The sequence below is a fragment of the Saxophila tyrrhenica genome (genome assembly GCF_035928015.1).
Source record: "Saxophila tyrrhenica strain CCFEE 5935 chromosome Unknown scaffold_6, whole genome shotgun sequence".
In the NCBI taxonomy this organism is placed as follows: Eukaryota; Fungi; Ascomycota; class Dothideomycetes; order Mycosphaerellales; family Extremaceae; genus Saxophila; species Saxophila tyrrhenica.
The window spans coordinates 1131906-1157263 of record NW_027041738.1 but is presented as its reverse complement, the minus strand read 5'-3'; the positions used below and the strand labels follow the sequence as shown (position 1 = coordinate 1157263).

The 25358-nt window shown below is 55.9% G+C and overlaps 12 protein-coding genes across 12 annotated transcripts; 4 read left to right on the top strand and 8 right to left on the bottom strand.

Annotated features, from left to right (window-relative positions):
- Positions 1-370: 370 nt before the first annotated feature.
- BUD6 (Bud site selection protein 6) lies at positions 371-3602 on the top strand (the record flags this gene model as incomplete). Its single annotated transcript, XM_064801785.1, has 2 exons — positions 371-445; positions 507-3602. 2 exons carry the CDS (start codon positions 371-373, stop codon positions 3600-3602), a joined length of 3171 nt encoding a protein of 1056 aa, XP_064660415.1.
- Positions 3603-4225: 623 nt separating this feature from the next.
- LTR77_004530 (uncharacterized protein) lies at positions 4226-5402 on the bottom strand (the record flags this gene model as incomplete). The annotated part of the gene is made up of 2 exons (XM_064801784.1): positions 4226-4979; positions 5371-5402. 2 exons carry the CDS (start codon positions 5400-5402, stop codon positions 4226-4228), a joined length of 786 nt encoding a protein of 261 aa, XP_064660414.1.
- A 232-nt stretch (positions 5403-5634) lies between these two features.
- LTR77_004529 (uncharacterized protein) lies at positions 5635-6306 on the bottom strand (the record flags this gene model as incomplete). Its single annotated transcript, XM_064801783.1, has 3 exons — positions 5635-5866; positions 5935-6114; positions 6170-6306. 3 exons carry the CDS (start codon positions 6304-6306, stop codon positions 5635-5637), a joined length of 549 nt encoding a protein of 182 aa, XP_064660413.1.
- Positions 6307-7116: 810 nt separating this feature from the next.
- On the bottom strand, positions 7117-8489 carry LTR77_004528 (uncharacterized protein; the record flags this gene model as incomplete). Its single annotated transcript, XM_064801782.1, has 5 exons — positions 7117-7299; positions 7358-7834; positions 7904-8121; positions 8184-8307; positions 8361-8489. The coding sequence occupies 5 exons, from the start codon at positions 8487-8489 to the stop codon at positions 7117-7119; spliced, it is 1131 nt and encodes a 376-aa protein (XP_064660412.1).
- A 287-nt stretch (positions 8490-8776) lies between these two features.
- LTR77_004527 (uncharacterized protein) lies at positions 8777-9367 on the top strand (the record flags this gene model as incomplete). The annotated part of the gene is made up of 2 exons (XM_064801781.1): positions 8777-8820; positions 8875-9367. 2 exons carry the CDS (start codon positions 8777-8779, stop codon positions 9365-9367), a joined length of 537 nt encoding a protein of 178 aa, XP_064660411.1.
- Positions 9368-10010: 643 nt separating this feature from the next.
- LTR77_004526 (uncharacterized protein) lies at positions 10011-10998 on the top strand (the record flags this gene model as incomplete). Its single annotated transcript, XM_064801780.1, has 3 exons — positions 10011-10175; positions 10237-10882; positions 10937-10998. 3 exons carry the CDS (start codon positions 10011-10013, stop codon positions 10996-10998), a joined length of 873 nt encoding a protein of 290 aa, XP_064660410.1.
- Positions 10999-11322: 324 nt separating this feature from the next.
- On the top strand, positions 11323-12357 carry LTR77_004525 (uncharacterized protein; the record flags this gene model as incomplete). The annotated part of the gene is made up of 2 exons (XM_064801779.1): positions 11323-12262; positions 12311-12357. The coding sequence occupies 2 exons, from the start codon at positions 11323-11325 to the stop codon at positions 12355-12357; spliced, it is 987 nt and encodes a 328-aa protein (XP_064660409.1).
- Positions 12358-12673: 316 nt separating this feature from the next.
- On the bottom strand, positions 12674-14102 carry LTR77_004524 (uncharacterized protein; the record flags this gene model as incomplete). The annotated part of the gene is made up of 4 exons (XM_064801778.1): positions 12674-12822; positions 12890-13153; positions 13213-13841; positions 13930-14102. 4 exons carry the CDS (start codon positions 14100-14102, stop codon positions 12674-12676), a joined length of 1215 nt encoding a protein of 404 aa, XP_064660408.1.
- Positions 14103-15027: 925 nt separating this feature from the next.
- LTR77_004523 (uncharacterized protein) lies at positions 15028-16011 on the bottom strand (the record flags this gene model as incomplete). The annotated part of the gene is made up of 1 exon (XM_064801777.1): positions 15028-16011. One exon carries the CDS (start codon positions 16009-16011, stop codon positions 15028-15030), a length of 984 nt encoding a protein of 327 aa, XP_064660407.1.
- Positions 16012-18613: 2602 nt separating this feature from the next.
- On the bottom strand, positions 18614-19907 carry ecm33_2 (cell wall protein Ecm33; the record flags this gene model as incomplete). The annotated part of the gene is made up of 3 exons (XM_064801776.1): positions 18614-18914; positions 18965-19802; positions 19856-19907. The coding sequence occupies 3 exons, from the start codon at positions 19905-19907 to the stop codon at positions 18614-18616; spliced, it is 1191 nt and encodes a 396-aa protein (XP_064660406.1).
- Positions 19908-22935: 3028 nt separating this feature from the next.
- LTR77_004521 (uncharacterized protein) lies at positions 22936-23622 on the bottom strand (the record flags this gene model as incomplete). The annotated part of the gene is made up of 2 exons (XM_064801775.1): positions 22936-23409; positions 23470-23622. 2 exons carry the CDS (start codon positions 23620-23622, stop codon positions 22936-22938), a joined length of 627 nt encoding a protein of 208 aa, XP_064660405.1.
- A 454-nt stretch (positions 23623-24076) lies between these two features.
- Positions 24077-25087, bottom strand: LTR77_004520 (uncharacterized protein; the record flags this gene model as incomplete). Its single annotated transcript, XM_064801774.1, has 3 exons — positions 24077-24138; positions 24186-24846; positions 24896-25087. The coding sequence occupies 3 exons, from the start codon at positions 25085-25087 to the stop codon at positions 24077-24079; spliced, it is 915 nt and encodes a 304-aa protein (XP_064660404.1).
- Positions 25088-25358: the final 271 nt, after the last annotated feature.

The window sequence follows — 25358 nt, the reverse complement described above, 5'->3', positions numbered from 1 at the left end:
CAGACCACATGATCTCGTGCCACGTGAGAGCATCTGAAGACGTATTCTCTGGTACGAAGGTACATAGATATTGTTGTGATATTTCAAGATCGAATGTCTTTGTGCAAAGGTATTCTAGCCTCCAGCAACTCCTGCAAGCCACGCTGAGCTTAATTCGGAGCGAGCATCCCCTCTGGCACCACGGCCCATCTCGTCGTGCTGGGGACTTTCGAGCGCCGGCACAGCACCACCCACGCCTTGACGTTCGTTGGATGGGCGCGTGTTGTTGCGAGTAATGTCCGTCTCGAGCGCGCACTCGGCGCAAAGATCGACATATCGTGGCCCAGATGACGCCGGAGGAACGAGCGATGCTGGGGGGTCGGCGGGCAACATGGACGCGGCATCAGACCCTACGAGGAGCAGTGCAGGCTCGGGACGATCTTCGGGGAGCAGGTCGAAGCAGAACGTAGGCGTTACAAAGGACAATCAGTATACCATACCCATCCAGTGCTGACACTCTCCCCCAGCCGCAGCAACAGCTCTCCACCATCGAAAAGTCCGTCACTCACCTCCTCGTCGCCACCAAACAACTCCTCGAAACCCTAACCCAATGGTCGCGCGGTTCAGCCTCCGAAGGCGAGGTCAGCGATGTCTACGTCCGCTTGGGCTACGAGTTCAACATAGCATGTCGGGCATTTGGCGCTATCGGCGTGGATACCTCAGACCTTGGCCCTGTCCCGGACTTGTTGCGAGCCATACTGGAGGATACTTTGAGTCAAGAGGCCAGCCAGGCGAGCTTGGACAAGTATCTGCCACGGATACGTGATATCATCATCAACCTCCTGCACGGTCTGAAGAAGAAGCAGCAGCGGCTGCGGCAGAAAGGGACAACATCGTCGACTGCGAGTGGGAGTGGGCAGAATGGCTTACCGCCGCGGCAGGCGAGTGTGGCGAGCAATCTCAGCGCGGAGAGTCAGGTCAATCAGCACTTGGAGGAGTTTCCGGCGCGGACACAGAGCAGTCGGTCGTTTGCACAACGGCAGGGGAGTGGAGAAGTGGCAATGCCTGATCTACCCCCTCGGACTACGAGTGCGCCGGGAAGGCAGTCGCCGAAAAGAGCTGCGAACTTGAGTCCCGCGAACAGTATACACCAGTCTGCGAGTCGAGATACCATCGCTTCGGATTCGGGGTCCTCAATATCGAGCAACGCCATGCAGAACATCCCTGTCATCGCTCCATACCCAGAGACAGACACGATCCCGACAAATACTCAATTTGAGCAACCACCGCAACCTCCTCCGTTACCTGGCTCAGGGTCACCATCAGTCGACCCACCACGCCCCCCTCCGAAACAGAACGATGCACTCAGCGCACTGCAGCGAGGAGGCGAATTGGAAAGACGAGCATCAAGACGTTTTTCCGCCTACCAGATCCAAAAGCACCTTGGAACGTCCATGAACGGCATAGCGGCCATCCCACCAGCACAGAACTCGCCCATCCCGAATAGAGGCCGGGATGCGCGTGAGTCGCTCAATGCCGTTCGCTCGAGAGGGAGCGTCATGCACAGTCGAGCGAGGTCTCGCAAGGAGGCCGCTGCTGGGTACGAGCCGTCGCCGAGCCGAATCAACGAGGTGAGACGGATATCGGAGGAGAGCGAGCAACAGCAGCAGAAGTCTGCGCCAGAGTTGCATCCGCCGAGTAGACCCTCCGTGGAGACAGAGTTGGATAGCCCAAATGTCAAGACTCCGGAGGACAAGCTGGGCTCGTACCCTTTCCCGGACACACCAGGGAGTCCGCAGAAGTTCAGCGCGACTCTCAATGGGCCTATGGAAGAGCCTTATATTCCTGACGGACCTTCGCAACAGCTCGAAAGACGAAAGACGCCGACGCCGAAGCGAAGTGCTTCGCGCAGAGCGGTTGTGGTAGAAGAGCAACCTCGCACGCCGCCAGTCTCGCAATACGTGCCTGAAGGATCGCCGCAGCTGGGCAAAGAACTGACTTTGTTCTTACAATACAAGTCCAAGATCAAGAAGTTCGTCTTGCCAGACGGCGGGGACTTGAGTCTGGCTCGTCTACAGCTGGCTTTTATTGAGAAGTTCGCTTGGAATACGCAGAACAACGGAACAGATCTGCCAGAGATTTACATCCAGGATCCCGTTTCTGGCGTGCGGCACGAATTGGAAGACCTTACCGATATCAAAGAGCGCAGTGTCCTCGTCCTCAATATCGAAGCCTTGGATGAAGTCAAGCGTCACATTGACGATGGCATCGGTGGCCTGCGTCGAATTGTGGAAGGAATCAAGACCAGCGTCGAAGACCAGCAATCCGCCATCCAGCGCGTCTCCGACCGCCAACAAGATGCCGCGCGAGAAATGGCAGGCTTCGTAGCAGCTGGCCCACCCACCACTGCCCCTGCTCCTCGGCCGTCTTCTACCACGGCCACCCCGCCTCCTGGCATCAGACCATCCGCGTCGGTTGGGAAAGACAAGTCCAGCCAACTAACCGAGATCCAGTCCCTCCGCCGCGATCTTGCCGTCGTCCGCCAAACTTACACCACCTTCGTCTCCTCCATGCAAACCACAATGACCACCCTCCGCACCCAAGCCGCCAACGTCAAAACCGCCGCTTCCATCCCTGCAATGCCTTCCGATCCTTCCTCCGGCCGCGCCTACGTCGACAAAGGCAAATCCTCCCTCAGCCAAGACTCCGAAAGCATCGTCAACCGCGTCGACGACCTACAAGACCTCGTCGAAGACCTGCGCAAAGACGTCGTAGTCCGCGGTGTCCGTCCCCTCCCTCGCCAACTGGAAGGCGTAAGCAAGGACATCTCCACCGCCACCGCAGACCTCAAGAAACTCAAAGAGTTCCTCCGCCGCGAAAAACCCGTCTGGACCAAGATCTGGGAGCGCGAGCTCCAAGTCGTCTGCGACGACCGCGACCTCCTCACCCTCCAAGAAGAACTCGCCGTCGATCTCGAAGACGACCTCGAGAAAGCCGCCGCGACCTTCGCCCTGGTCGAGGAAGCCACGCGACAGCAGAACCTCACCGCGCAGAAAGACACCGGCGCCCCGATAGGACCAGGCCAGCTGCGCTCTTCTTCCCGCGGCACGGCGTTCGCGATCGACACCGGCGCCGATCCGCGGAAAGCTAAAGATAGTGTCTTAGGCGAAGTGCGCGCGCTCCAACCGAACCATGAAAGCCGACTCGAAGCTATCGAGCGCGCGGAGCGCGCCCGCCTGCGCGAGCTCGAGAACAGGGCAGGCGGGGAGTTCCAGAAGGAACTCGGCTCGTTCGTCGAAGAAGGGCGGTTGAAGAAGACCGGCGGCGTGGAGGAGGTGGAACGAATCCGGCTTGTGCGCGAGGAGAAAGCTCGGAGGGAAGTTCAGGAGCGGCAGCGTGAGCGGATGAGGCAGAGGGCTGAGAAGGAGGCAGGGGAGGCTAATGGTGCGCCGCCGGACGCTGGTGCTGGTACTGCGGAAGGCGGGTTGGAAGTCCCAGCGAAGGAAGGCGAGGAGAGGGCGAGTAGTCCCGAGTCTGCAGTCGGGTTTGTAGATGCGAGGGAGGAGGCGGGCACGCCGGCGAATGAGACGGCGAATGAGAAGGAGGGAGGCGGGTTGGGCTAGGAGCCTTGTCGGCGCGACTCTTCGAGGGGGGTTTGGGAGTGGGAGTGGGAGAAGTGGTGAGGGTGGGGTGGGGTTGGTGATGTTGGGTATTGTGGATTTAGCGAGCGTGCTGGAGCTTAGGGGTTGGGTTTGTTAGGGCGGGGAAAGGGGTGTATGTAGGTACGTAGGAGTGGAAGGGGGTTTTAATTGAGTCGAGTGTTGCACGGTTTGAAGCTTCTTCTCGAGTTGTGTGAAGGCTTTGTGAGATGTCATCAGCACTTGTGGATCGTGACGCTTGGTTCGAGAGGCGACATCTTATGCCCAATCCATCCTGCCTGTTCTCGAGCATCAAGATCTCAGCAAAACACATTGTCCAGATGCACGAACCCACTTCCGATCCTCGAGAAGCTTCCCAAACATGGCCCTCCTCTCGAGCGACTAGATCCCCTAAACGCACATCCTCCGGACTCATAAGCCCACTTCCGCCCCTCGAGAACCCCACCGTTTATACCAACGACCTCTCCACCACCCCCCTCAACCTATAAACCACTTCCCGATCCAACCCCTAAACCCCCTTCCTCCCCCCCACCGCCCCCCTACACTCCTCCCTAAACCTCCCCCGATCAAACCGCCCCCACTTTCCTCTAACCCTCGTCTTCACCCTCGCATCCCGCTTGCACCACTCCATCTCCACCTGCACCAACACATCCCGCTCCGTCGTCCACGCATCGCTCGCAAATTCCCTGAGCCGGGCGGACTGGATGGCTGCGAGGTTCTGCTCCGCCGTGCCGTCGATCCAGGCGCGTGTGTCGCGGCGGGACTTTGAGACGCAGTCCTCCGCCGGAGAAGAAGGTGGTTGGTTCGGCTAGGAGCATGTTGAGCTGGAAGGGGAGGGTGAAGTAGAAGATGGGAAGGGCTTCCTTCCGGATCAGACTGCTGACGCGCGTGACCGGTGGTTGTTCGGGGGCGTGCATCGGCCGGGGGTAGTCTGCGAAATGGAAGGTGTAGATCATCATGCGTAGCTCAGGCGGGAGGTCCAGGAAGCGATCGAACGTCGGGTTGTCGTCTGCGGTGACCAGGGCTTGCTGGAGTCCGTGACGGTACCCTTTGCCGCCGCCTGGGATAGACAAGCCCCGAGAGTGCATGAAGCCTCTTAGGATGGTGCTGGGGATGCTCACGTAGCTCAGAAGGCCACGATCTGTGCGGTCGAGGTGGAGGAGGAGCGCGGGTTTGTTGGTTTGGCCGCCGATGTAGTAGTTGCGGTCCTTGAGGAGTTGAATCATCTCCTTGGCCGACAGGTGTTCGTAGTTGGGCAGCTTCCAGTAGCCGCCTGGGGTGGTGAAGATTGTGTTGTAGACGGTCGTGCTGGTATAACTCTGGCGAGCCACGGTGGTTAAGCTATAGTTGAGAGAAGGTACGGTGATGATTGTTGTGTGGATGGAAGTAAGGGGGGTGGAAGATGTTATTGTAGTAGCAGTGCAAAGGACGAAACACCTCCCTCATATAGCCACCCCCAAAACCCGCAAGGTAATCCGACCGCCTCATTAAGCACGTGGAAGCAAACCCATCCACGAAAAAGCAAAGCCCAAGTGAAAAATGCCAGATGCACCACTCACCAAATTTCGCAGGCCAGTAACATTTCCTCCCCTTCACCCAGAGCTCATCGCTGCTTCGCTATGAAACGCATGAGGGTGGGAAGCTTTGACGTCGCGTGGCGCAGGCTTTTGCATTCACTCCAAGTGTGAAAGTGCTTTGGGAGGGAGAGGATAAGAGCAGGAGGGCTGCTTACCGTGTATTGTCGCCTGGATGCTTCTCTTCCATTATCTCCAAACATGATAGTGTCTTGTGGAAGAAACGCAATGCTCGCTACAATCGCTACAGACAAATAATAGACATTAGCACTCCTGAACAACAGTCCATCGTTGTTCCATGCTCTTCTGACGTGGTGGTCCGACTCCTTATCGCTATACGTGTCCCGAGGTGGCGGAACCTCTTTTCCAAGTCGCGTCCCCAAAGCTTCTCCAGCCTCTTCTCCCTTGTGTAGGCTGGTCATCTACAACATCGCGAGACCGAAGACAGCAGCCACGATGCCGCCGGCAGGAGTCAGACCGCTCGCGGCACCAGAAGACTGTGCTGCCGCCGAGCCGCTGGCGCTGGCGCTCGCAAAGCCGTTGTGCACGACCTGCCTCGTGGTCGTGGTCGCGGTGGAGGAGGCGGTGGCAGCGGTGGCAGCGTTCGCGGTCGTTCGGCCGTTGGATTGCGAGGTGGAGCTGCTGGCCGGGTAGCTGTACACATCGTCAGCATGCTATGTTCCACTGTACAGCTTGTAATGGTATCTCGTGGGATATCTTACGCCTCTGCAGCATTACACCACTGCGTCTGCTGTTGCAGCGCCGACGCCCTCATGGGGTTGGACGTGCAGCTGTTGTAGCACGTCAAGACGTTCTTTTGCGCAGTACACATGCATTTCCACGCGTTCGCATCGCAGGCGTCGAGTTGGACGGAGGTGTTCTGGAGGCAGGCGGCGATCTGGCTGTTGCAATGGTCAGTACTTGTTGATCAGCAAGGTTAACTAGGGCGTGACGAACTCATCGATTGCACTACCGCAGCCGGAAGAGGTTGCTCCAGAGGACGTGCTAGGTGCTGCTGCGGCTGCTGCAGATGAAGAGGATTGAGCGGCAGCGAGGCCTGCGGCGGCGAGGAAGAGGGCGGTGGTGAACTGCATCTTGCTGGTCTGTTGTTCGGGGGTGATCGACGTGGAGCTGTTACTGGGTATTGTATTCTTGTACGTGTATCTTTAACGACAGTCAAGAAGCGAGTGAAGAAGGCGTATGTGCGAGAAGAACAGCTGAATGAAGAGGAAACAACAACGGGCGAATAACAGAGATATGAGTGAGGCAAGCACAGTAAGAGACACGGCTCCCCCTTGTATAGAAAAGTCTGGGGAGGTCAGCACAGACAGCGTTAAGCTCAACACAAGTCGCCCGCCAGCCTCCAGCGGTCGGCATGATTGGCCTCGACTGCGGTGGCGTCCGAGTTGCCTTCCGCGCCCGCCACCGCTAGAGATGAAAGAGGTTGGAGCGATGCAGGTGCATCTCGTGAAAGCGGTTCTGGTTGCAGGACGCACAGCAGATGTGTAGCTGCAAATAGAAGGCGTTGCGTGTACCTCTCGGTCTGCTGATGGTTCTGGATCCCCAACCACATGCAGTTGCAATCTACATATCGTGATGCCGAGGATGTTTTTGGGCTCGGGAAGCTGATGTTTGAGCGTTCATCTAATCGACGTTGAACCCGAGATTTGGGCCGTTTGATGATCAGATTCGGACGTGGGATGCCGAGAGCTGGATCGATTCATGCAGGGTATCTTATCCTTTCAGTCACGTGGATGTCAATGGTGCCTTTCGTTTTATTACATTCCATTTCATTTGACGAACTTTTGGATGCTACAAAGTACTCTGATCAGTAAGTACTAGTGGTGTGCTTCCAATCCGAGCATGTACTAGCCATGTCGTCGTAGAAGCTGTAACGTTGGTCCTCAAGCATTCAGAGCGGGCGTGTCAGCGAAAAGCGCTTTCGACATCGCCTCTGGGTACCGGCCACCATGAATTTCAGCAGCTTCACACGCCTTGCGGATCTCCTGCTCCTCGTCCTTCGATAGCTTGACCTTGAGCGAGCCCAGGTTCTCCTCCAGACGCTTCGGGTTGGTGGTGCCAGGGATCTGCAGCAAGTCATCAGTCCACATCTTCCAAACCATCATCCAGAGCAGGCCAACTCACCGGAAAGAAGTCATCGCCCTGCGCCAGAATCCACGCCAGCGTCAACTGACTCGGCGTGCATCCCTTCTTGGTCGCAATTTCAGTGATCTTGTCGACCAGCTGCAAGTTCTTCGGGAAGTTCTCTTCGCTGAAGCGCGGGGCGTTCTTCCTGAAGTCGCCCTCCTCGAAGTCCTTCGGGCTGCGGATGGTGCCACCGAGCATGCCGCGGCCGATGGGCGAGTAGGCCACGACGGCGCAGCCGAGCTCACGGCAGGCTTTGAGAACGTTGATTTGCGGCTGCTCGATCTCGAGGGCGAAGGGGCTGTGAAGGGTCGGTAAGTGGTTCGTTAGGTTGAGGATGAGATGGGCGTACGAATACTCGATCTGCACAGCATCAACGTGATCGATCTTGCAGGCGCGACGGAGCGAGTCCTCGCTGCACTCGGAGAGGCCAATGTACTTGATCTTGCCCTCCTGCTTGAGCTGCTTCATCACTTCCTACATAGACGAAAACCAATGTCAGCGGCTGATTAGATACCAGGCAGAGACCGTGATCAATAAACATACCATAGTCTTCTCGACCGGCGTCTTACTATCCAACCGATGCACGTAGTACAGATCCACAAACGGCAGCCCCAGGCGCTTCAACGACTTCTCGATCGACTCACGACAGTACTCGGGCGTGCTGTCGACTGTACGACCGCCGTCGGGGAGAGCTTTGTTGGCGAACTTGGTGGCGAGGAAGATGTCATCCCGCTTGCCCGGGTTCTTCTGGAACCACTGGCCTGTGAGTCCTGGTCAGTATGACCGAGGCTTAGACGGCGGGGCCGGAAAGCAGGAGACGTACCGATCAAGTCCTCGTTATCGCCGTACACGTCGGCAGAGTCCCAGAACAGCTCGCCATCGTTGTAGGCCTTGTCGAGCAAGGCGAAGCGCTCGGAGTCGGGCTTGGGCTTGCCGTAAAAGGCGCTCTGCCAATCGTTAGTTCTACATACATCGTGACACAGTTCACACGAAAGCATACCAATCCCATAGCTCCATACCCAATCCTGGTGACCTGAGGGCCATTCTTCCCGAGCTTTGCCCGCGGCAGCAGTGAGCCCACCTTGCCGCCGGTGGCTTTGGAGAGAACTTCTTGTGCTTTTTGTGCCATGGTGCTTTTTGTGTAGTTGATCGAATTGGATTGACAGTGGATGTTGAGAAATTGAAAAAGAGAGGCATTGAGGTTGTGGTTGTTCGTGGCAACTCTGTTGTAGGCTTTACATCATCCCTCGTCGTTAACGGAGTTAAGAGCTTTCGTACTCCAGACTTCATCAGCAACACTTCGGCACTTCCAGGTAGGCATGAAGATTGCACATTGGCTGCTAAGTGGTCCCTACTCGCATTTCAATTGCATCAAGTCATTCCGTCTTATTTCTGCCTGCTGAGGTGACTTCAAGGATGAGCAACAGTCTCGCTCGACAATATCCAGATCTTGTCTCTACGTCAGCTTGTCCTTATGCCGCACCTCGCAGCACCATGAACAGTTACTCTTTCAGCTGGCAAGGGGCTCTCGCCGGCTCTCTACTGTGTCAATCAACGATTGGCCACAGTATCTTGCTCCAGGCATATAAAGCCTTCTTTGTGAAGAGCGACCTCTACCACGGCTTGAACACGCATGTAGTTGGCGTCGGCCATGCGTTGGACTACCTCCTGAAGCTTACAGTCATTGCCGCGGGAGGAGGTGTCGCTGTTGGGACGAGTGAGAAGACTGCAGAAGGTGAGGTGGTGGATCTAAAGGAACAGCCGAAAGTCGATGCTGCTCAGATGAAGGCCAGCATCAAGGATCGGAAACCTTGCGATTGTAGTCACAATGGCTATGGTCCTGGTCTGGGCAAAAGTCTCCTCAGGATCCCACAGTCTGAGCCGGCGGTGCATCATGCTCATGGCCTGGTTAATGGACCTGATGGGCACAGCGACGACGACCGGCAGAAGGCCGAAGGAAGCCGAGCAGCCCCCGTCCGGCCTGGACAGCTCGAGGATCTGAACTAGCCGCCTGGTACATCTAGTTCAAGAATGATCTTTCAAAGGCTGCTCGAAGAGAATTACCAGGCGAGGGCTCGTCCGCTCAAGTTAAGGAATCCTCAAAGGCTCTGTCCGGCAGGACATCGATCATCCTATGGCTGATCAGCGTACTGTGGTATCCTCAAGCCAGGAAGTAGACAGACCTCGCGGTATCGAAGGCACCGAAGCATCCATGGGCAGAGCTGGGAGTTAATACTCTCCCATGCATGATGCACGTCCTGGATGCACTCACAAAGCATGTACAGCTTTTCTTTGTCTCCTCGACTGTGCGCAAGACAAGCAAACCATCCGTATCCAGTCCATATAGCACGAAGGCCGTCTCGACAGATCCATACAGCCACCATATACATCTCGAGTACCCGTATATGACTGCCGGCCAGGGCAAGTTTCGGGGATGCTGCACCGAAGGAATACAATCCACGTTGGCGTTCTGTCCTTTGGTATAAGCCACCGTCACTTGCGCGTGAAATCTGCGGAAAGATGTGGCGTCATGTTTGGATGGAGCGTGTGACTTACGCCCGCGCTTCTTTTACTTCATGATCCGCTTCTTTCCCTCCCCCCTTCAGGGCCCTTCTCACTCTTCCTCTCTGCCACCACCTGCCCACCCACCATGGCGCCTCGCACCGACAGAGGGCGCTCCAGCACAAACGAGGGCGACAAATACGGGCGGCTCAACCGCGTCTCTAACCCAAAGAAGGCAGACCTTCGAAAGCAGCTCGTCGACGCGGGCTACCGGCCAAGGCGCGCTCTTCTCCACGCAGACCTCGAGGAGATGGTGCGTTGCTGATAGTTCGCGACCTTTCCTATGTCCTGAATGCTGACTTGGCTCCTCTTAGGCACACACAAAGATTCATCGCCAGCTCGCGTACCAGAAGTGTCGACGTGAGGCACTTCAGAAGTTCGTCAGGAGCCGTGGGCTGAAGGACATCTCTTTGGACAAGACCAACAAGGATCTAGCTCAGGCGCTCGTCAAGGCGGACAAGACCCGGCAATTCACGAAGTTACTCGACCTCCCGCCAGAAGTTCGCCTCGTGATCGCCGACTACTACCTGAACGACATCAATCATGGAAAGACCAGCCTCCTCTGCCCTACTCAGCCGCCGCTTGCCCGCACCTGCAAACTGCTGCGTAAGGAGGTGCTTCCTTTGTTCTTTCAGCAGAGCAGGTTCGCACTGAAGGTAGAGCTTGTCATTCATCCCATCACCTCCCATCCGGCACCACCAAAGCGCGGCACGTTATCATTCGACTCAAGCCGGTTCATCGACAGCATCCCGCCCCAGAGCCTTCAAGACCTCCGCAGCCTGGCTGTGACTTTCGGCGGCCGGAATCTATCATTTCGCCAGATTCACACCACCGTCCAGATTGATTCCGCGGGTGACTTGATCAAGGCATTCAAGAACCATGCAGTCGCAGTTGACGAGGACGACGGGGAGATGCGTTACGATCTGATCAGCGACATGATGGACAAGGTCGAAGATGCGGGTAAGTTACACTCCTCCATAACGCACCGTCAGCTTGGCTAATACCAGTTCGCAGCTCAGCAGTGGTACGTACAGGCTGTGAAAGAGTACTGGGAGAAGCTGGTCGTCCTAGGCTGAGACTTCGGTGGCGGCTATCCTTTGTAATGGGTGTGTTGGATCCAGGTGTGCGGATGTCCTTTGTTGTACGGGACGTTGTCAGAGACAAGCAAGCCATCTGTAGGCAGGTCAAATAGCACAACACTGGCCTTGATGGTGTCCTGAAATTTGCATATACGCTTTCGAAGACCGAGTGTATATTGTCGAGAATGGACTGCTCACGTTCTGGCTGCAGCCATGCGCAACTGTAGCGTAGGAGACCAACATCTTATTCGGCCTTTACCACCTTCCGCCGTCCATTCATCCATTCATCCACCGTCTACCTTCCACCGTCCATCCATCACCATGGCGCCGCGCATCGCGAAGGCGCGCAGCAAAAGTACACGCGGCAAAGTAAGCACCGTCGCCAACCCCGAACTTGTGAAGCGCCACTTCGAGAATCGCTTCAAGAGCGATAGCCTCAACTCGTTCTGGAGATTCGGCGGCGTCGCGAAGCCGACCATTGGCGACCTTCGCTATCAGCTCCTCACTGTCGGCCACTCGCCCAAGTCAAAGCTACTCCGCGAAGACCTCGAGGAGCAGATCCGAGTCCACGTCCACGGGCAGCTCGCGTACCGGAAGTCAAGCAAGGCCGACCTCATGAAATTCATCTCGGACCGCGGTTTGGTCGTGGCGGAGGCTTCTGGCACGGTAAACGCGCCATCGAAGAAGCAGTTTGCCGAGACGCTGGTTAAGGCCGACAAGGACCGCAAATTCACCCGCCTCTTCGACCTTCCTCCGGAGCTCCGGCTCTGCATCTTCGACTTCCACTTTGCGGATTTCGTGCGCCAGAGGGGCCTGAAATCACCAAGCCAGCCGCCACTCACCCTCACCTGCCGCACTATCCGTCACTGCGCGCTGCCTCTCTTCTTTCAGCAGTGCAAATTCTCCATCGATCTCTCCGTCAGCCCTAGCGACGCGGATTGGCCGGAAGACGCGATCGTCCCAGGACCATTGCACCTGAACCCATCATCCGAAACGTTCTTGTGCCACATCCCACACCGACATCTCAGACACCTCCGCGCCCTGTCCGTCTGCTACATCGACCGCCACGTGAGAGACCGCGCAGCAAAGTACGACGCTGTCTATCATACCACCCGAGTTGACATTAAGCTCGACCGGACCAGCCCACTGCTCGCTGCGCTCCGGGGTCATTCAAGAGACTGTGATCGGGTTGTGAAGGGTGAGCTCACAGCCACAATGCAGGAGATGAACGTGGAGCTGCGTAAGCTGGTGCAGAAGGCTGGTGAGTAAGTCCTGATATCACATTAGCGATGAGACTAACACTGCACAGGTGAAGAATGGTATCAGAAGGCGACAGATGCCACTGTCAGGTATTAGTAGGCGAAAAGATGATTGAGCGGACGAGTAGGATCAGGTGATGGAGAGCGCAGGAATGGCGACGGTCAATGCAGCATTGGTAAGATAGTATTCAGCGCCAGCCGCCTCATCAGCAGCAGCAGCGCACAAGTACAATGAGAATACCCAAAAGTATATCTTACAGATAATACAATACCCCCCTCCACACCACCACAAAGTTTCCCGTGATGGCCAAAACGCCCGAAACACCACGCCATGCTGAAAACGCCCTCTTTCCACAGCGTATGCGCTAAAAGTAAGCTCGAGACACACAGATTACGGCAGTGTTTGGTGGGGATCAAGCATTCCCGGGCTTCTCGTCCGTGTCAATGTGCCAGACGACATAATTAGGAAGACCGTAGACGCCGTAGCCGGCGCGCTTGGCCATGGCCGCGAAGCCCTCGGTCTCGGCTTGGTTCTCGAAGGCGTAGCAGGGGAAGTTGATGCCTGTGCCATGCTGTCAGTAAACTCGATGTGATGGATGAAGGGCTTGGCAGGGGCAAGATGAACGTACCGGACCGGTGGACATCCGCCTTGACGAGGATGTTGACACCGCCGATGCCGTCAAGTGGTATCTCCTGATCTTTGTTATGTCGCCAGTCGCCCATGCGAGCCATGTACACCCGGTCGGTCTGGTATTCATGGTATCCTTCCGCCAAGACGATGTTCTTGTCCAGCGATGCGGCCAGTCTTCGACCGGTATCTGACTCCTGCCACGAGTTGTAGTCGAAGCGGCCCTCGATGTCCTTGCCGTCTACGTAGCGGTGGAACCACACATCTAGCTTCACGTCAGCCTCTCACTCTAATCGTGCTTCAAGCTCCGCAGCCTCAACGTACTCGGCACCAGGATATCCCGATCATGCGCAATGAAATCCTCAATGATCTTCTTCGGGCTGTCCTTGATATCGACATCCCGCCAATACACCCAGCTGTGCTCCGGCTGCATGGCTGCAGACAGCAAGTAATTCCTCGCCCTGCCCATCGCTTTCCTCCTCGGTCCTTGCGCCGCGAAGCTATGCCTGTCTTCCACATCCTGACTCAACGTCACTCCAAAGTCTTTCTGAACTATCTTCGCACTCCTGAAAGGAATGCTATCGGTCCTCGACTGCACCCTCTCCAACTCCATCGCCAGCTTCGCCAGCGTGTCATCCTCGCTGTCTCCAACCAAGAACGCCAGATCGATCAGATTATGCGGGTACGTGAGCTGCGTGAGCAGGTCGAAATGCTGTTCTATGTACGGCGCGGCGTTGCGTAAAGGCGTGAGGATGAGGACTCGCTCCTCGTTGACCAGCGGTTTGGTGGTGGACCCGATGGGGTTGAGGTCTATTCGTTCTATGCTCGAGCTGTTGACTTCGAGCGGTGTATGGTGGTTGAAGATCACAGGGGTCTGAAGGTGGCCGGCCCATCGCGCCTGCTCAGCTGCGGTCATCTCCATGGGCGATTTCGCGGGTCCGAAGCAGTAGAATCTGTACAGCACGCATCTCTGTCAGCCGCCGCATCTCCCCATATCCCTCCCACATCCCCCAGTATATCCACCGTAATGATAGCACTCACCTCTGCATCTCCCCCGCCGTCCCCCTCAGCCCATTCCATATTAGAATTACAATCCCCGTAATCGCAACAAACAGCAGGAACCGCGTGCGCGTCAGGAAATTCCATATCGCCCGCGAAGGCGGGAGTCGCGACTTGGCCGACTTCCAGGTCACGCCGCCTTTAGGGAGCAGCATGGTGTGTGTTCGGTGCGGTGCGGGATGCGAGAAGACAAAAAAAGAGTTCCGCCCAACGGGCGCCCCAGGATTGCGTGTCCCCCCTTCGCGCTTTGCGATGCGCGCCGGTCGTGCTGGTGAGTGTGTTCCAGAGCTGTATTAGCTGGGCGTGGGGGATATGGTCCGGAGGGGTTGGGAGAGTCAATGGGAGAGTTCGTGGAGGTGGTGGAGGAGAGCGTATGGGGTTGTTCTCGAGGACAGATGGACGTTGAAGGGACTCTCCCGAACGGTCTTGGCTGCAGGGATCAGCGCGGACAGAAGTCAAAAAGGCCGGAGAGAGTTCCAGGGTGCGCAACTGCAGCCCACATGAGAGCCTTGATTCAGACAGAGTTTCGGGGACAGTCGCAATAGTCTACCCAGAAATAGAAGTTGTGGGAATAACCCCAAGAGTACCAAATAATGAGGTTTTCATTTCTGAGCGACCAGCGTACTGGTCGGCAACATGTACATACACACACACGCGCTCTGCCGTCGACTCGTCATTACACATTGGCGAAACCCAGCCGTCTCAACGCCTGAAAAATGATTGCCACCCCGGATGATGTATGCTCGCTCGAACGTGGACAGAAAGAAAGACATCGTTGGAGAAATGCATCTCAAAAAGCTGCCCAACCGCAGTCCGATGGTCGCCCAGTACTGTCCAATTCGTGCAATGATCGTGGTGTCGTAAGGGGAAAAGACAGTCGCGCGCTCGCTCAAATGTCGATAGCAGATGTGAGTCGAAAGATGCAAGCCAAAGCGGAAGCAGATGAAGTTGAGTCCAAGATCACAGAGTGGAGTATCGCCCGAACGCCGCAAAAGAATGAATCGTAGGTGGTGGAAGGCGCTCGAATGAAAAAGGCTCTCCTGCCGCCAGACCACTGAGGAGGACCAAGGTTGCGAAGGCTCAAAGACTAGCCCTGAATGCCTGGACGTTCCTCTGGAAAACCCTCTGCGCCTGAGTGGAGCGGCATTCGGCCCAGCTGGCGTGTCCATGAACGACGCAGCGCTTCTTGTCGTCTCCGTTCTCATCGTTCCGGCATTTGTGCCCGCGGTTCTCCAGGAATGTGCCAGCCGTGGGGTCGTCGCTCTCGCTGTCGCGGTATTTGTCAATGATTTCGTGAAGGTTCGCCTGGAACTCAGCTTCTGTCCCGGTTCGTATGGCGGCCTCCGAGCCTTGTTGCAGGAGACCGCAAAGGAGGGCCGCAACCAACTTCATCACATCGATTTTCTTGAACTGCAGTCCAGAAGTGGTGGCGTTGCCGCTGCTCTGCTTGTTGCCACGGAGGATGCTACCGCTGCCAAATGTGGACAGGATATTTTCAAATTGCTGAGCCACTTCCTGGAGGTGATTCCGGTTGGCCCGCTCCTTGTCCTTCTTGCGCAAAGCGCGATGCTTCTCAATCCGGCACCTGTCATGGCCACACTTGTTGCAGTAACCTCCCGAGGTCGATTGGGCCCTCCTGCCATGGCTTCTGCTGCTTCTGCTGGCGGCAGAGAGACTCCGTGGCGTCAAAATCGGTGTATTCGCCGGCGAAGAGATGGTGGAGCAGCTCGCAGCCGAATCCATCTCATGGTCCGTGAAATCGGATACTGGCGAGTTGGCAGCGGGCTCCTGGTGAGCGAAGCCAAGATTCCGCTGCATCTCGGACATGTTGTACGCCTGATGTAGATTGGTCGAGGGGCCAGTGGGAACCGTAGAGTTTCTACGGACACAATTGGCGCAGTACGCCTTGCGGGTAGCGGCGTCGTGGTGGACGGCGACCGAGTTGCAGCCGCTGCCGCTGCAGAGGACGTAGCCCCTGATCGGAGGCAAAGTCTGTTGATTGTTCCTGTGAGCGAGCAGGTCAGTCATGCCGATGTGTTTGGCGAGGTAGGGGGAGGAATACATGTTGGTCTGAGTCACGTTCGTCGAGTCGTTGATGGAGCTTGTTACGGTACGGTTTGGATGGAACACGATTGATTGAGGGCGTAAGAAAGCATAAGACAATTGCCAAAACCCAGGGTACCACCCAAAGACTAACGAATCGGCCAACCCAGTCGCATGAAAAACAAGTAGATGTGAGAGTTGATGTTTGATAGACGAGTTGATGTGAAGTGCGAGATGAGGAAGAAGGAACACTGACAACAGCGGAAGAAGAGGACGTATTTATCTCCCACCTACCCCTGCACGAGCTTCGCTCGAGGTTGCTCTGAACACACTGCCTCCGTGACCATGATGTCGACGCATCGATCAGGAGTTCTTCATCGATCAACATGAAAGGGCGCTTGCTGGGGTCCGACCTGCTCGCTCTTGTGTCTCCTTCCTCATCCGTGATGAGGAGAAGCAGGAAGTTGCAAGGAGAGCGCATCAACCTTTCGCTTGCACGAGCCAGCCTCTCCACCGTTCGAGCAGATTCGACGTTTGAGCCCTGAGGACTGTCGGCGGAGGTGGTTGATCATGCATATGACGGGCCGCGCCAGAGCCGGGAGCAGCGTCCGGCTGTGAACATCCCTTGCAGTAAGCGCGTCGGATGATGAGATGCTCAACCAACCCGATTTTCGAGCTCCCATCGACCTGGTTGTTCCCGGTAAGCTTGCGGAGCCTTTGCTAGTGCGGCAGGAAACGAGTGGTTGTTCACGACTGCGGAGCAATGTGCTGTTGCATCGTCGTCGACCGTTGAGGTTGTTTTGATGCCCCACAGCGCTCTACACCGCAAGAGCACGAATGCAGGTCCGGATTCAGGATCTGATAGTGCGCCTCAAACGTCGATGCAGAGACTTTTCTCCACAAGTCTAGAAAGCAGTTCCATGCATTCTGTCGATTTCGGCCTGTTGCTGTACTGTGCCGGAGTCGTTCATTGCTGCTGCTGCTAAGCGTGAAGTCACTTTCTCCCATGTGCCCGGCCAGATCGCTGGTACTCTCCCGATCGGTGCAATGCAAGTATCCGTTGTCGATACCGGGTAAGTAGGTCAGTTCAAGCGCGTCCCCGGCATAAAGCGACAGGGCATGTTGGCCGGAGCGCTCGGAGGATTGTTGCACAGCATACGCTCGACCCCAAAAGCCGCTGCATTAGCTCTCCACTGCTGCTTGCGCAATATCGGATGTTTATGCGGTGCACCGTTGGGTGGCGGCAGGAAGAACGCCAGTGTTCACCGGGCTGTGGCAGCCTGGCACGTTTGACGGCCGTTTTGGGCGAGCTGTCAATCTGGGGCGTAAGACATCAGAGCACAGCGCCGTGCAGCACAATGGGCGATTGTAACAGAAGCCATCGGCGCCAAAGTCTCAGAAGCAGTCGAAGGCGCGGCGGTTGGCTGGCGGCTGGCCTGCGTGAGCCGATGCACTCGCGGTAAACCGTCTGTCTCGGTGTGCCAGAAAGTGACCGATCGCCGGGTATGCTGGCAGAAGTGACGAGCATCGAGCTCGACTGAAGTTTGGTTCTTCGCGCAGCGGCGGCAGTGGGGAGAAGTCCCCGAACGGCCTAATGCTGCATGCAGGACGCAAGGCGTTTGGATAGACGAAGCACGCGCCCGAGTGGCGATGGAGTGTGTTGGCGAGGTCGGAGAGTCCAAGGATCTTGAGAGGTCGTCCGAGCATGTGCGGTTTTTGAAAAAGGCATTCCGCAGAGTCAGATGCGACGTGTTCAAGCATGATCGGATAGGTACAGGTCGAAGTGAAGTCGTGAGCTGCTCAGAGTCGACCAATGCCAGCCCAACAGCCAGCGACTTCGCTGCCAAGACATATCGAGAGCGACGAGACGACACAAGTCGCACAGAGATGGGTGTTCGCTCCAGCCGTTGTACGACCATGAGATGGAGTCGGCAGCAGACAGGAGCTTGTTTGTGTGCAGGAGGTGAACCGCAGATATACCCTGTCATCGCAGCCATACCCGCACCTCCAAAACGACACGGGCGTGGTTTTGGAAGTCATGTCTGGGTCAAGAATGGAGGAGAATGTTGGAGATTGATCGATGGAAGCACATAGCTCGTCGTCAAGAGGGTTTCCCGTCGATATAGCAAACACTCCAGGCATCAACAGTGTAGCAGGATCAAACTTGCAAAGGTACGTTGCAGCTGAAGGAAGATCACCACCGCTGGAAGAAAGCATGGTCCATCCCTCAACAGGCAGGGCATGCGCAGGCAAGGGCAAGACTTGGGTGTTTGATATCTTCCGTGAGAGGCTGTAGGCAGTACACCGGAGTCATAGGCACACTGACTTGAGCTTGCTCAAAACCCGGCAGAGGCCAGAATCGTCTACCTACACGGGAAGTAGATGCACAGGTAAGGGAGAGACTGGGGGTATGTCGATTTCATGTGATGAGAGGCTACAATTAGTCTATGCAATGCATGCTTTCCATTCCCTTCCACAAAACGTGCGAGCCCACGTATGCTGAAAGAACATGGCCGCAATCTGAACGCCGCCGGCACTGCATGGTGTTGGGCTCCACACATCCCACAATCGCTCAAAGTCCTGGACGCACTGATGATGCAACAAACTCTCCTATTATCCTTCCTTAAAGCATGCCAAAGATGGCTGCCACCACACCCATCAGACCAGTCGCGCCGGAGATGTACATCGGGTTGGCTGGGCTGCTGGAGGTGCCGGAACCGCCGCCGCTGCTGGTGCTGCTGCCGCCGCCGCGGGTGCTATCCACGCCCTTCGGGTTTGCAGTGCCGCTCTTGCACGTGTACTTGCCTCTGATGGGCGCAGAACTACCGGCAAGCTTCTGAAATCGCGAGCAGGACGACCCGATGTCGCGCTTCGACTGGAGGTTGAAGGCGCCCTTGACTTGCTGGAGGGATGGCAGCATAACACTGGTATACGATTAGATACTAATCCGCGTCATCAAACAAGTAGTACTTACTTCTTAAAGTTGCCATTGCAATCCACAGCACCGCCAACGGTCTGAAGGCGTGGGAAGCCGTTGATCTGCACCAGATCTGTGTTGTTGGAGACGATGAGACCGCCACCCACTGTCCTCAAAGAGGGAGCAGAAATGTTAGTGAGCATCTCGTTGCTCACAAAAGCCAAGCTCTCACCGACCGAAGTGAGGTTGGGCGCCATAATACCGTCCATGAAGTTGCTGTAGAAACCAAGCGAACCGTTAACCGTAGCGAGAGATTGAATGTTGATGGAAGAGCAGTTGGAGAGGGTCATGTTGGTCGCCCATTCGAGGTTGGGGAATTCGGCTCTGACATCTTGACCATTGGCAGAAAGAGTCAGGGCGGTGCTAACGTTGCCCAGCTGCATGGTGATGTCGTTGAGGAAGTTGTTGTTGACCACGATCAGAGTGTCGACTTCCACGAGGTTGATGCCGTCAAGCGTTGCGAGCACGGTGTTCTCAATGTCCATCGAGGAGACCTGCGACAGACCCGCGGTGAACGACAGGCTGCCGAGCTGGGGTAGACCAATCCAGCTAACGGTGTCGACGGCGGTCAGGGATGGGAAGTTGAGGGTCGAAAGAAGCGTAGCGTCTTGGATCTCGAACGAGTCGTCGATCTGAGAGAGGCTGTCCGCGGAGAGGGACGACATCTTGTTGTTCTTCCGCACGCTCAGGCTACCCGTTATCCTCTTGATGCCGTCCAGCGCAATGTCATCCCCGTTGCTCGTGGCAATCGCAATGTCGCCGGAGAAGGTGGAGCATGTCGAGAGGGCGGCCGCGTCGGCGGAGCTGGAGATGGTCGAGGTTCCACTGCAGGCGGCTACAGAAGAGGTCAGTGATACCGTCGCGGGCACAGAGATCTCCTGTACTCACCAGCTGCCGAGCCCACTACGGCCAAGGCCGGTACGAGATATCTGAGAGCCATTGCGATTGCGGTCGCGGTGCGTGAAGGCTGGGAAGGGGTATGTATCAGCGACGTGTCCGTTTGATGATTGCGATGGCTGGCGGTCTGTCGCTGGCGGACGACGCGTGGCAGTGGCCGAGCAAACTCACCGTGGGAGTATTAAAGCTACTATTGGCAAACTTTGGGTTGTGGTGATACGACGATGCAGGCTTTGCCGCAGCAAGTGATGATGTCGACGAGCGGGTGGGCGGGAGAGTCTCACGGGCTGCAGCAGAAGTGAATTAGAACCCCAAGTGTTTTCGTAAGCACCGTAACGAGAGAAGGTGCAGTGTGTGTGAAGAAGACAAGAGTGTGTGGTGGAGGTGGAAGAGTATGGCAGGGACGGGGAATGTAAAGGCGGCAGGAGTTAAGGAGAGCTCTCAACAATCGAAGAAAGACGTGAGAAGCTTGCGTACGCGGCCATTGCTGCGATCCTAGCGCGTCCGGGAGCTAGCCGCTCTGGGCTTCAACGTCGCGCTATCCGCCAATCGAAATCACTGCTCCGTGTGGCAACCGCCCTCGCTCCTCCACGGCACCGAGATCCAGAATGCTCTTGAGAGTCTTGGGCGTGGCGACGGGCATCGACGACGCGAACATTGACCCTCTGTAAACCCACCCCTACCACCCACTTTCTGTCATCCTCCGCGGTCGACTGCAGCAACGACGATAGCAGCAACGAGCCTCATCAAACGCCTCCTGACCATCTATCAAGATTGCCATCCTCCAAGCACAGACACGATCTTCTGCCTCAAGAGGTTTTGGTTCGGCAGGGTCACGACCCCTGTCTCTTCATCTCATTGTTATCTGCATGGGCAATGTGGCGCACCGCTTCGATGGTCTTCAGCCGGCAGCACCAAAAGAAGATCGAGATGCGGTACAGAACGGATTACTTGAAGAACCGTCCGCCTGGACTATTACTCTCGCCACTCTTCGAGATAGGCCGCGTCAACATGAAGGTAGTAATGTCTTTGAAGCATCTCCTGCCGATGATAATAAACCGCACTTCTCGAAACAGTCAACCCGTCTCGCGGCCCGCTCCTTTGTTGATCGACAGCTAACTGCTTGCTTGCATCGTCTTCGTCACGACAACCTCCAACCTTCGCAGCCGGCAGAACGACACCGTCCGATCCAACCAGCCAACTTCTTCGTCAATTTACCGATCGCTTCTTGTCTTCGTTCTCCCAATTGCAGCGGCAGGTCTACCAAACGTCAAACAACGCCACAGCCTATTCAATGGCAGGCGTCCAGCCCGGAATGCTTCTGCACGACCTTCGTGCCGCCAACGCTTGGTTGCCACACCTTCTTCTTCATCGCCACCGCCTAGCCCTCTCCACCACTGTCGGTCTGGCAACAAGTGGATGATGAATTCTCGTCATACGTATCGACAACTCTTCGCTGTTGCACAATACCTCTGTACGCAGTAGATAAAATCAGACTCGGACGGGCGCGGTGCCACTCGAGGTTGAAGTAGAGTTTTGAAACGCAACCGCAACGGCGGTACTGCAGTTAACGAAGGTTTGGAGGTTTTATTCAAGCCAATCATTGGCAGATGGTAAGCAGCTTCTTGATGCGTCGAGATGGCTCAGAACAACCTTTCGTTGCCTCGTAACTTCCCATAGGTTGAAATCCGACACACCGGGACAGCACACCGAGCACACCGAGTCCACTCGGGCTGAATTTGTCTCGAACGGATTCCGGCATCGACAGCTGTCTACGCCACGGCTGGTCACAGAGGCAGAAGCTTGACTTCGTTGCGGTCTCACATCGGCCCAGCAACCGAGCACTCGTGCTACCATCGATGGCCAGAAGCGTTCCATGTTCTCACTGTGTCCCTAGAACCTACCTGGACTGCGCAGAAGACTCAGATCGGTGAATGGCTGTTGCAAGGGCATTCTCATTGTAATCCCTCTCCATCTGTTGTCATCCATCCTCCCCAGCAATACCGCGGCGCAACTCGCGGCGACATGAGGCTACAGAGGAGGTCGAGACAGCCCCTCCACTTGGTCACCTCTTGCCAACCACCTGAGCGACGATGTCTGATCGCGCAAGGCTACTCTCAGCATCGGCCATCGAGCGGCATTTCGAAAAACCTCGTCCTTGAATCGGGTCTATATCGTGTTGTCACAGTGTCCATACAGTCTTATGAACACCCACCGCACTTAAGACTCCCGACCTCCAGCATCTTTGAGCCGACGAAAGACTTCGTGTTTGGCGATGAGTCGAGAGTCAAGATGGAGAATCATGCATGGACCACATCGCCCATGGCTGGAGAAGGTGAGATATGTAGATATGTGACGCGGCTTATCAGGAATCCAACATTGTTCTATCTTCAACCTGCACTGGATGGGTCTGCCGCCTGCCATCAATTTATCACAGGCAAATTGATTGCATCAGCACCCGACTGGTTCACAAACGTCCTTATTGTTTGATTCTCAGACGTCAATGGCATTGCCCGTTACCCGCTATGAGGAGGTCCCGAGTCCATAGTCGACAGATTTAATGCAGCTGCTCCCCATCCTCCCTTCAGTCTTTCCTCTTGCGCATCGAGGGGCCCGCACACATGTCCAAGACCTACGTCTCTAAGTCTCATAATATACTGTCCTCGGAAGTTTCCAACCCGGCTGTTTCCTCCACCCATGATCAGTCTTCCCACCCTGCCCTGCCCTCCGACTCATGTCCTCGACCTGCGTCGTCGTGCAAGCTCTTCCGCGAGCTTTTGCGCGAGCTCTTGCAGGCACTCTGCGTACACCTGCTTTGCTATGATGTGTCAGTAAGCTTATTTGTAATGTCTTTAGCGGCATTCTTACCGAAAAAGCAAATCGTCGCAACGAGATCTTCCCATTTCTCCGTCTCAGTCAGCTCCTGATCCTTCGAGTACGCTGTTAAAGCGTTCGCTACGAATGAGTTCGAGTCGATGACGCCCGAACCCGTGATAGTCTCATAACCCGAGCGACTTCTGTACAGAGGCCGGAAACCTGCAGCGTAGGTGTGTCTCGCATCATCAGTCATCTCAACCTCGAGGGCACAAAGATTCTTGATGTACGGAGTCGGGATGCTCTCCAAATTTCTGTGTCGCCTGGGTCAAGACCAGCTCTCCTGGTGTGTCCTCATCCCCAGGCACACACGCGGGAGCTCTCTCGATGTCGAATGAGATGATGAATTTACAATGGCTGTAAAAGAGTGGCAGAACGTCGTTCCGAAGAAGTCGGCAAGTGCGCGCGAGTGGAGGCTGGTTCAGACAGAGGAGGCCCCACCTTCGGGCGAAATCACTCAGGTGGAACTCCTCGATGAGGACGCGGAGCTCCGGTGGGAGGTCGAAGATCTTGGAGAACTGCCGCTCGTTGTCTGCCTTTATGAGAACAGGAACAAGTGCATCCTTGGTGGCCTCCTCAGGTAGCTCCAGGCCTCGGGCATGCGCAAACCGCTCGAGCTTTGAGAGGCGTATTTTGCGGAATTCTATGTATTCGTGGACGTTCGCATGAACCTGGGCAATCATGTTAGTAGTAGCTCAAAGGATAGGACGCCTTTGTTCTTATCCACGTACGAGCTCGAGGAGCTGTGCGTGCGTCAGACGTGTCTTCGCACGATAGCCATGCCGTTTCAGCTGCTCAATGAGGTCCCTCTTCTTAGGTTTGGAGGTGACCGGGTAGGTGAGTTGGCAGTAGCTGCCGTTGCGGGCACTCCGGAATCGAGCCATGTTGTTGGTGGTGAAAAGAGGAAGAAGGAGAGGAAGGGAAAGGAAGGATGCGCATATAGCAAAGCTTCTGTCCCGTGCCTACGATTCACTTGAGTAGCCTGGCCAATAAGACGGACTCGCGACTTCACGTACCTCGAAAGATGACGCCATACCTTGGTTTTTCGAATTCACATGTGACAGGGTGAGTTTGCGGCGATGTATAATGATTATGTGCTGTTGTACGATGTCTCGAAGAGAGGAGATCTTGTCGTCGGGGGGAAACATACTATAAGCTGAAGTCAGAGCTTGCTTGTCTCTGAATGCTTTTGGGTTTGCGAAAGCCGTCGTACACTTACACAAAGAGCCTCCAAGACGTCTCGACTCGCCAAGCATCACGCCGCCTTGCTCCATTCCGCATGTATAGTTCGCGGATTAAAAGCAAAGTGTTGTCGGGTGTCTCCGTCTTTCGTCCTCCTCACTCAAAATTGCCACGAGCCCGCAGGGTCTCCTCGAGCGCCTTCCAATGCCACTCCTCCACTGTCTCACGTCAGTATGCGAAGCAGATCCGATGGAGTCCTGCATACCAGCCTCATCCATAGCACGCTCAATCTCGCCCAGCTCATCTTGTCGAAAGAAGCCAGACGTACGAAACTTCTCTTCCAGTCGCGATCTGGGGTCTTTCCCGTGATTCCAGTGTGGCGTTCGAGGGTGGACACTCAGCAACCGGCCCAGCGCTGGAGAGCTGCGTTCGTCAATATCCACGGCGAGATTGCTGACTCTCCATCGCCAGTAGGCGTCTCCCACCGCGTACTCCTGCGGAAACGTGATCCGTAGGACGCGCAGGTTCACGAAGTGGTTCGGTGGCATCCGCGAGAAAAACGCCGTCGACACACTACTCATGGGGAATGATCCTGGAAGTGTCGGCTTGTCGCGCTTGAGACTGAACGACGCGGTGTATATGTAGTCCACCTGGAACTTAACCTTGCGGTAGAAGATCGGTAGGACGTCTCTACGGAGGGTGCGGCAGGTACGCACGAGCGGAGGCTGGCTGGGGCAGTAGAGGCCGTCTTTGGGATTGGCGAAGTCGCTGATGTAGAACTCGCATATGGCTTGTCGTAGCTCGGCGGGAAAGTCCAAGAGCTTGGGGTACGTACGCCTCTTGTCCGCCTCGATCAGCGCCTCGACAAACATCTTCTTGGTCGGTTTGTTTCGCGGTGGGTTCATGGCGATTAGGGAGCTTTCGATCTGTGCAGAAAAGTTTGAGCTCGGCACGGTCCAGTGAGCTATATCCCACGAAGCGGTGCTGGCTGATTCGGAATAGCTCTGCGAGTTGTTCGCGCTGCAGGGTCTTGTTTTCATAGCCTTTGGCACGCAGCTGTGTTCGAAGCATGGCCCTGGAGTCGTCGGAGCTGTTGGCCAGCATCCAGTAGTCGCTGAAGCTGTTGCTTTTGTACCGGTCATCGCCTGAGCTCTTGCTGCTCTTCATGATGCAAGGCTGTGTGGTCTGCATCTGAGAATCTCCAGAGGCTCGGTTTAGGGAGAAGATTTGCGAGATGAGGTTGCGAAACCTGGAACATATAGCTCGATAGCTAAATAGAATTCGATCTGTGTGGTCACCTAGTGCGAGCATTCATTCTGTCTGTCGGCGACTTGACCCAAGCGCCAGGATTGAGTGGGAACGTTCTCTGAGGCCGTGACTGTCAATTGCAAGCACGCACGCTGTAGAGGGCTTAACAAAAGAAGGAAGATGAGAGAGG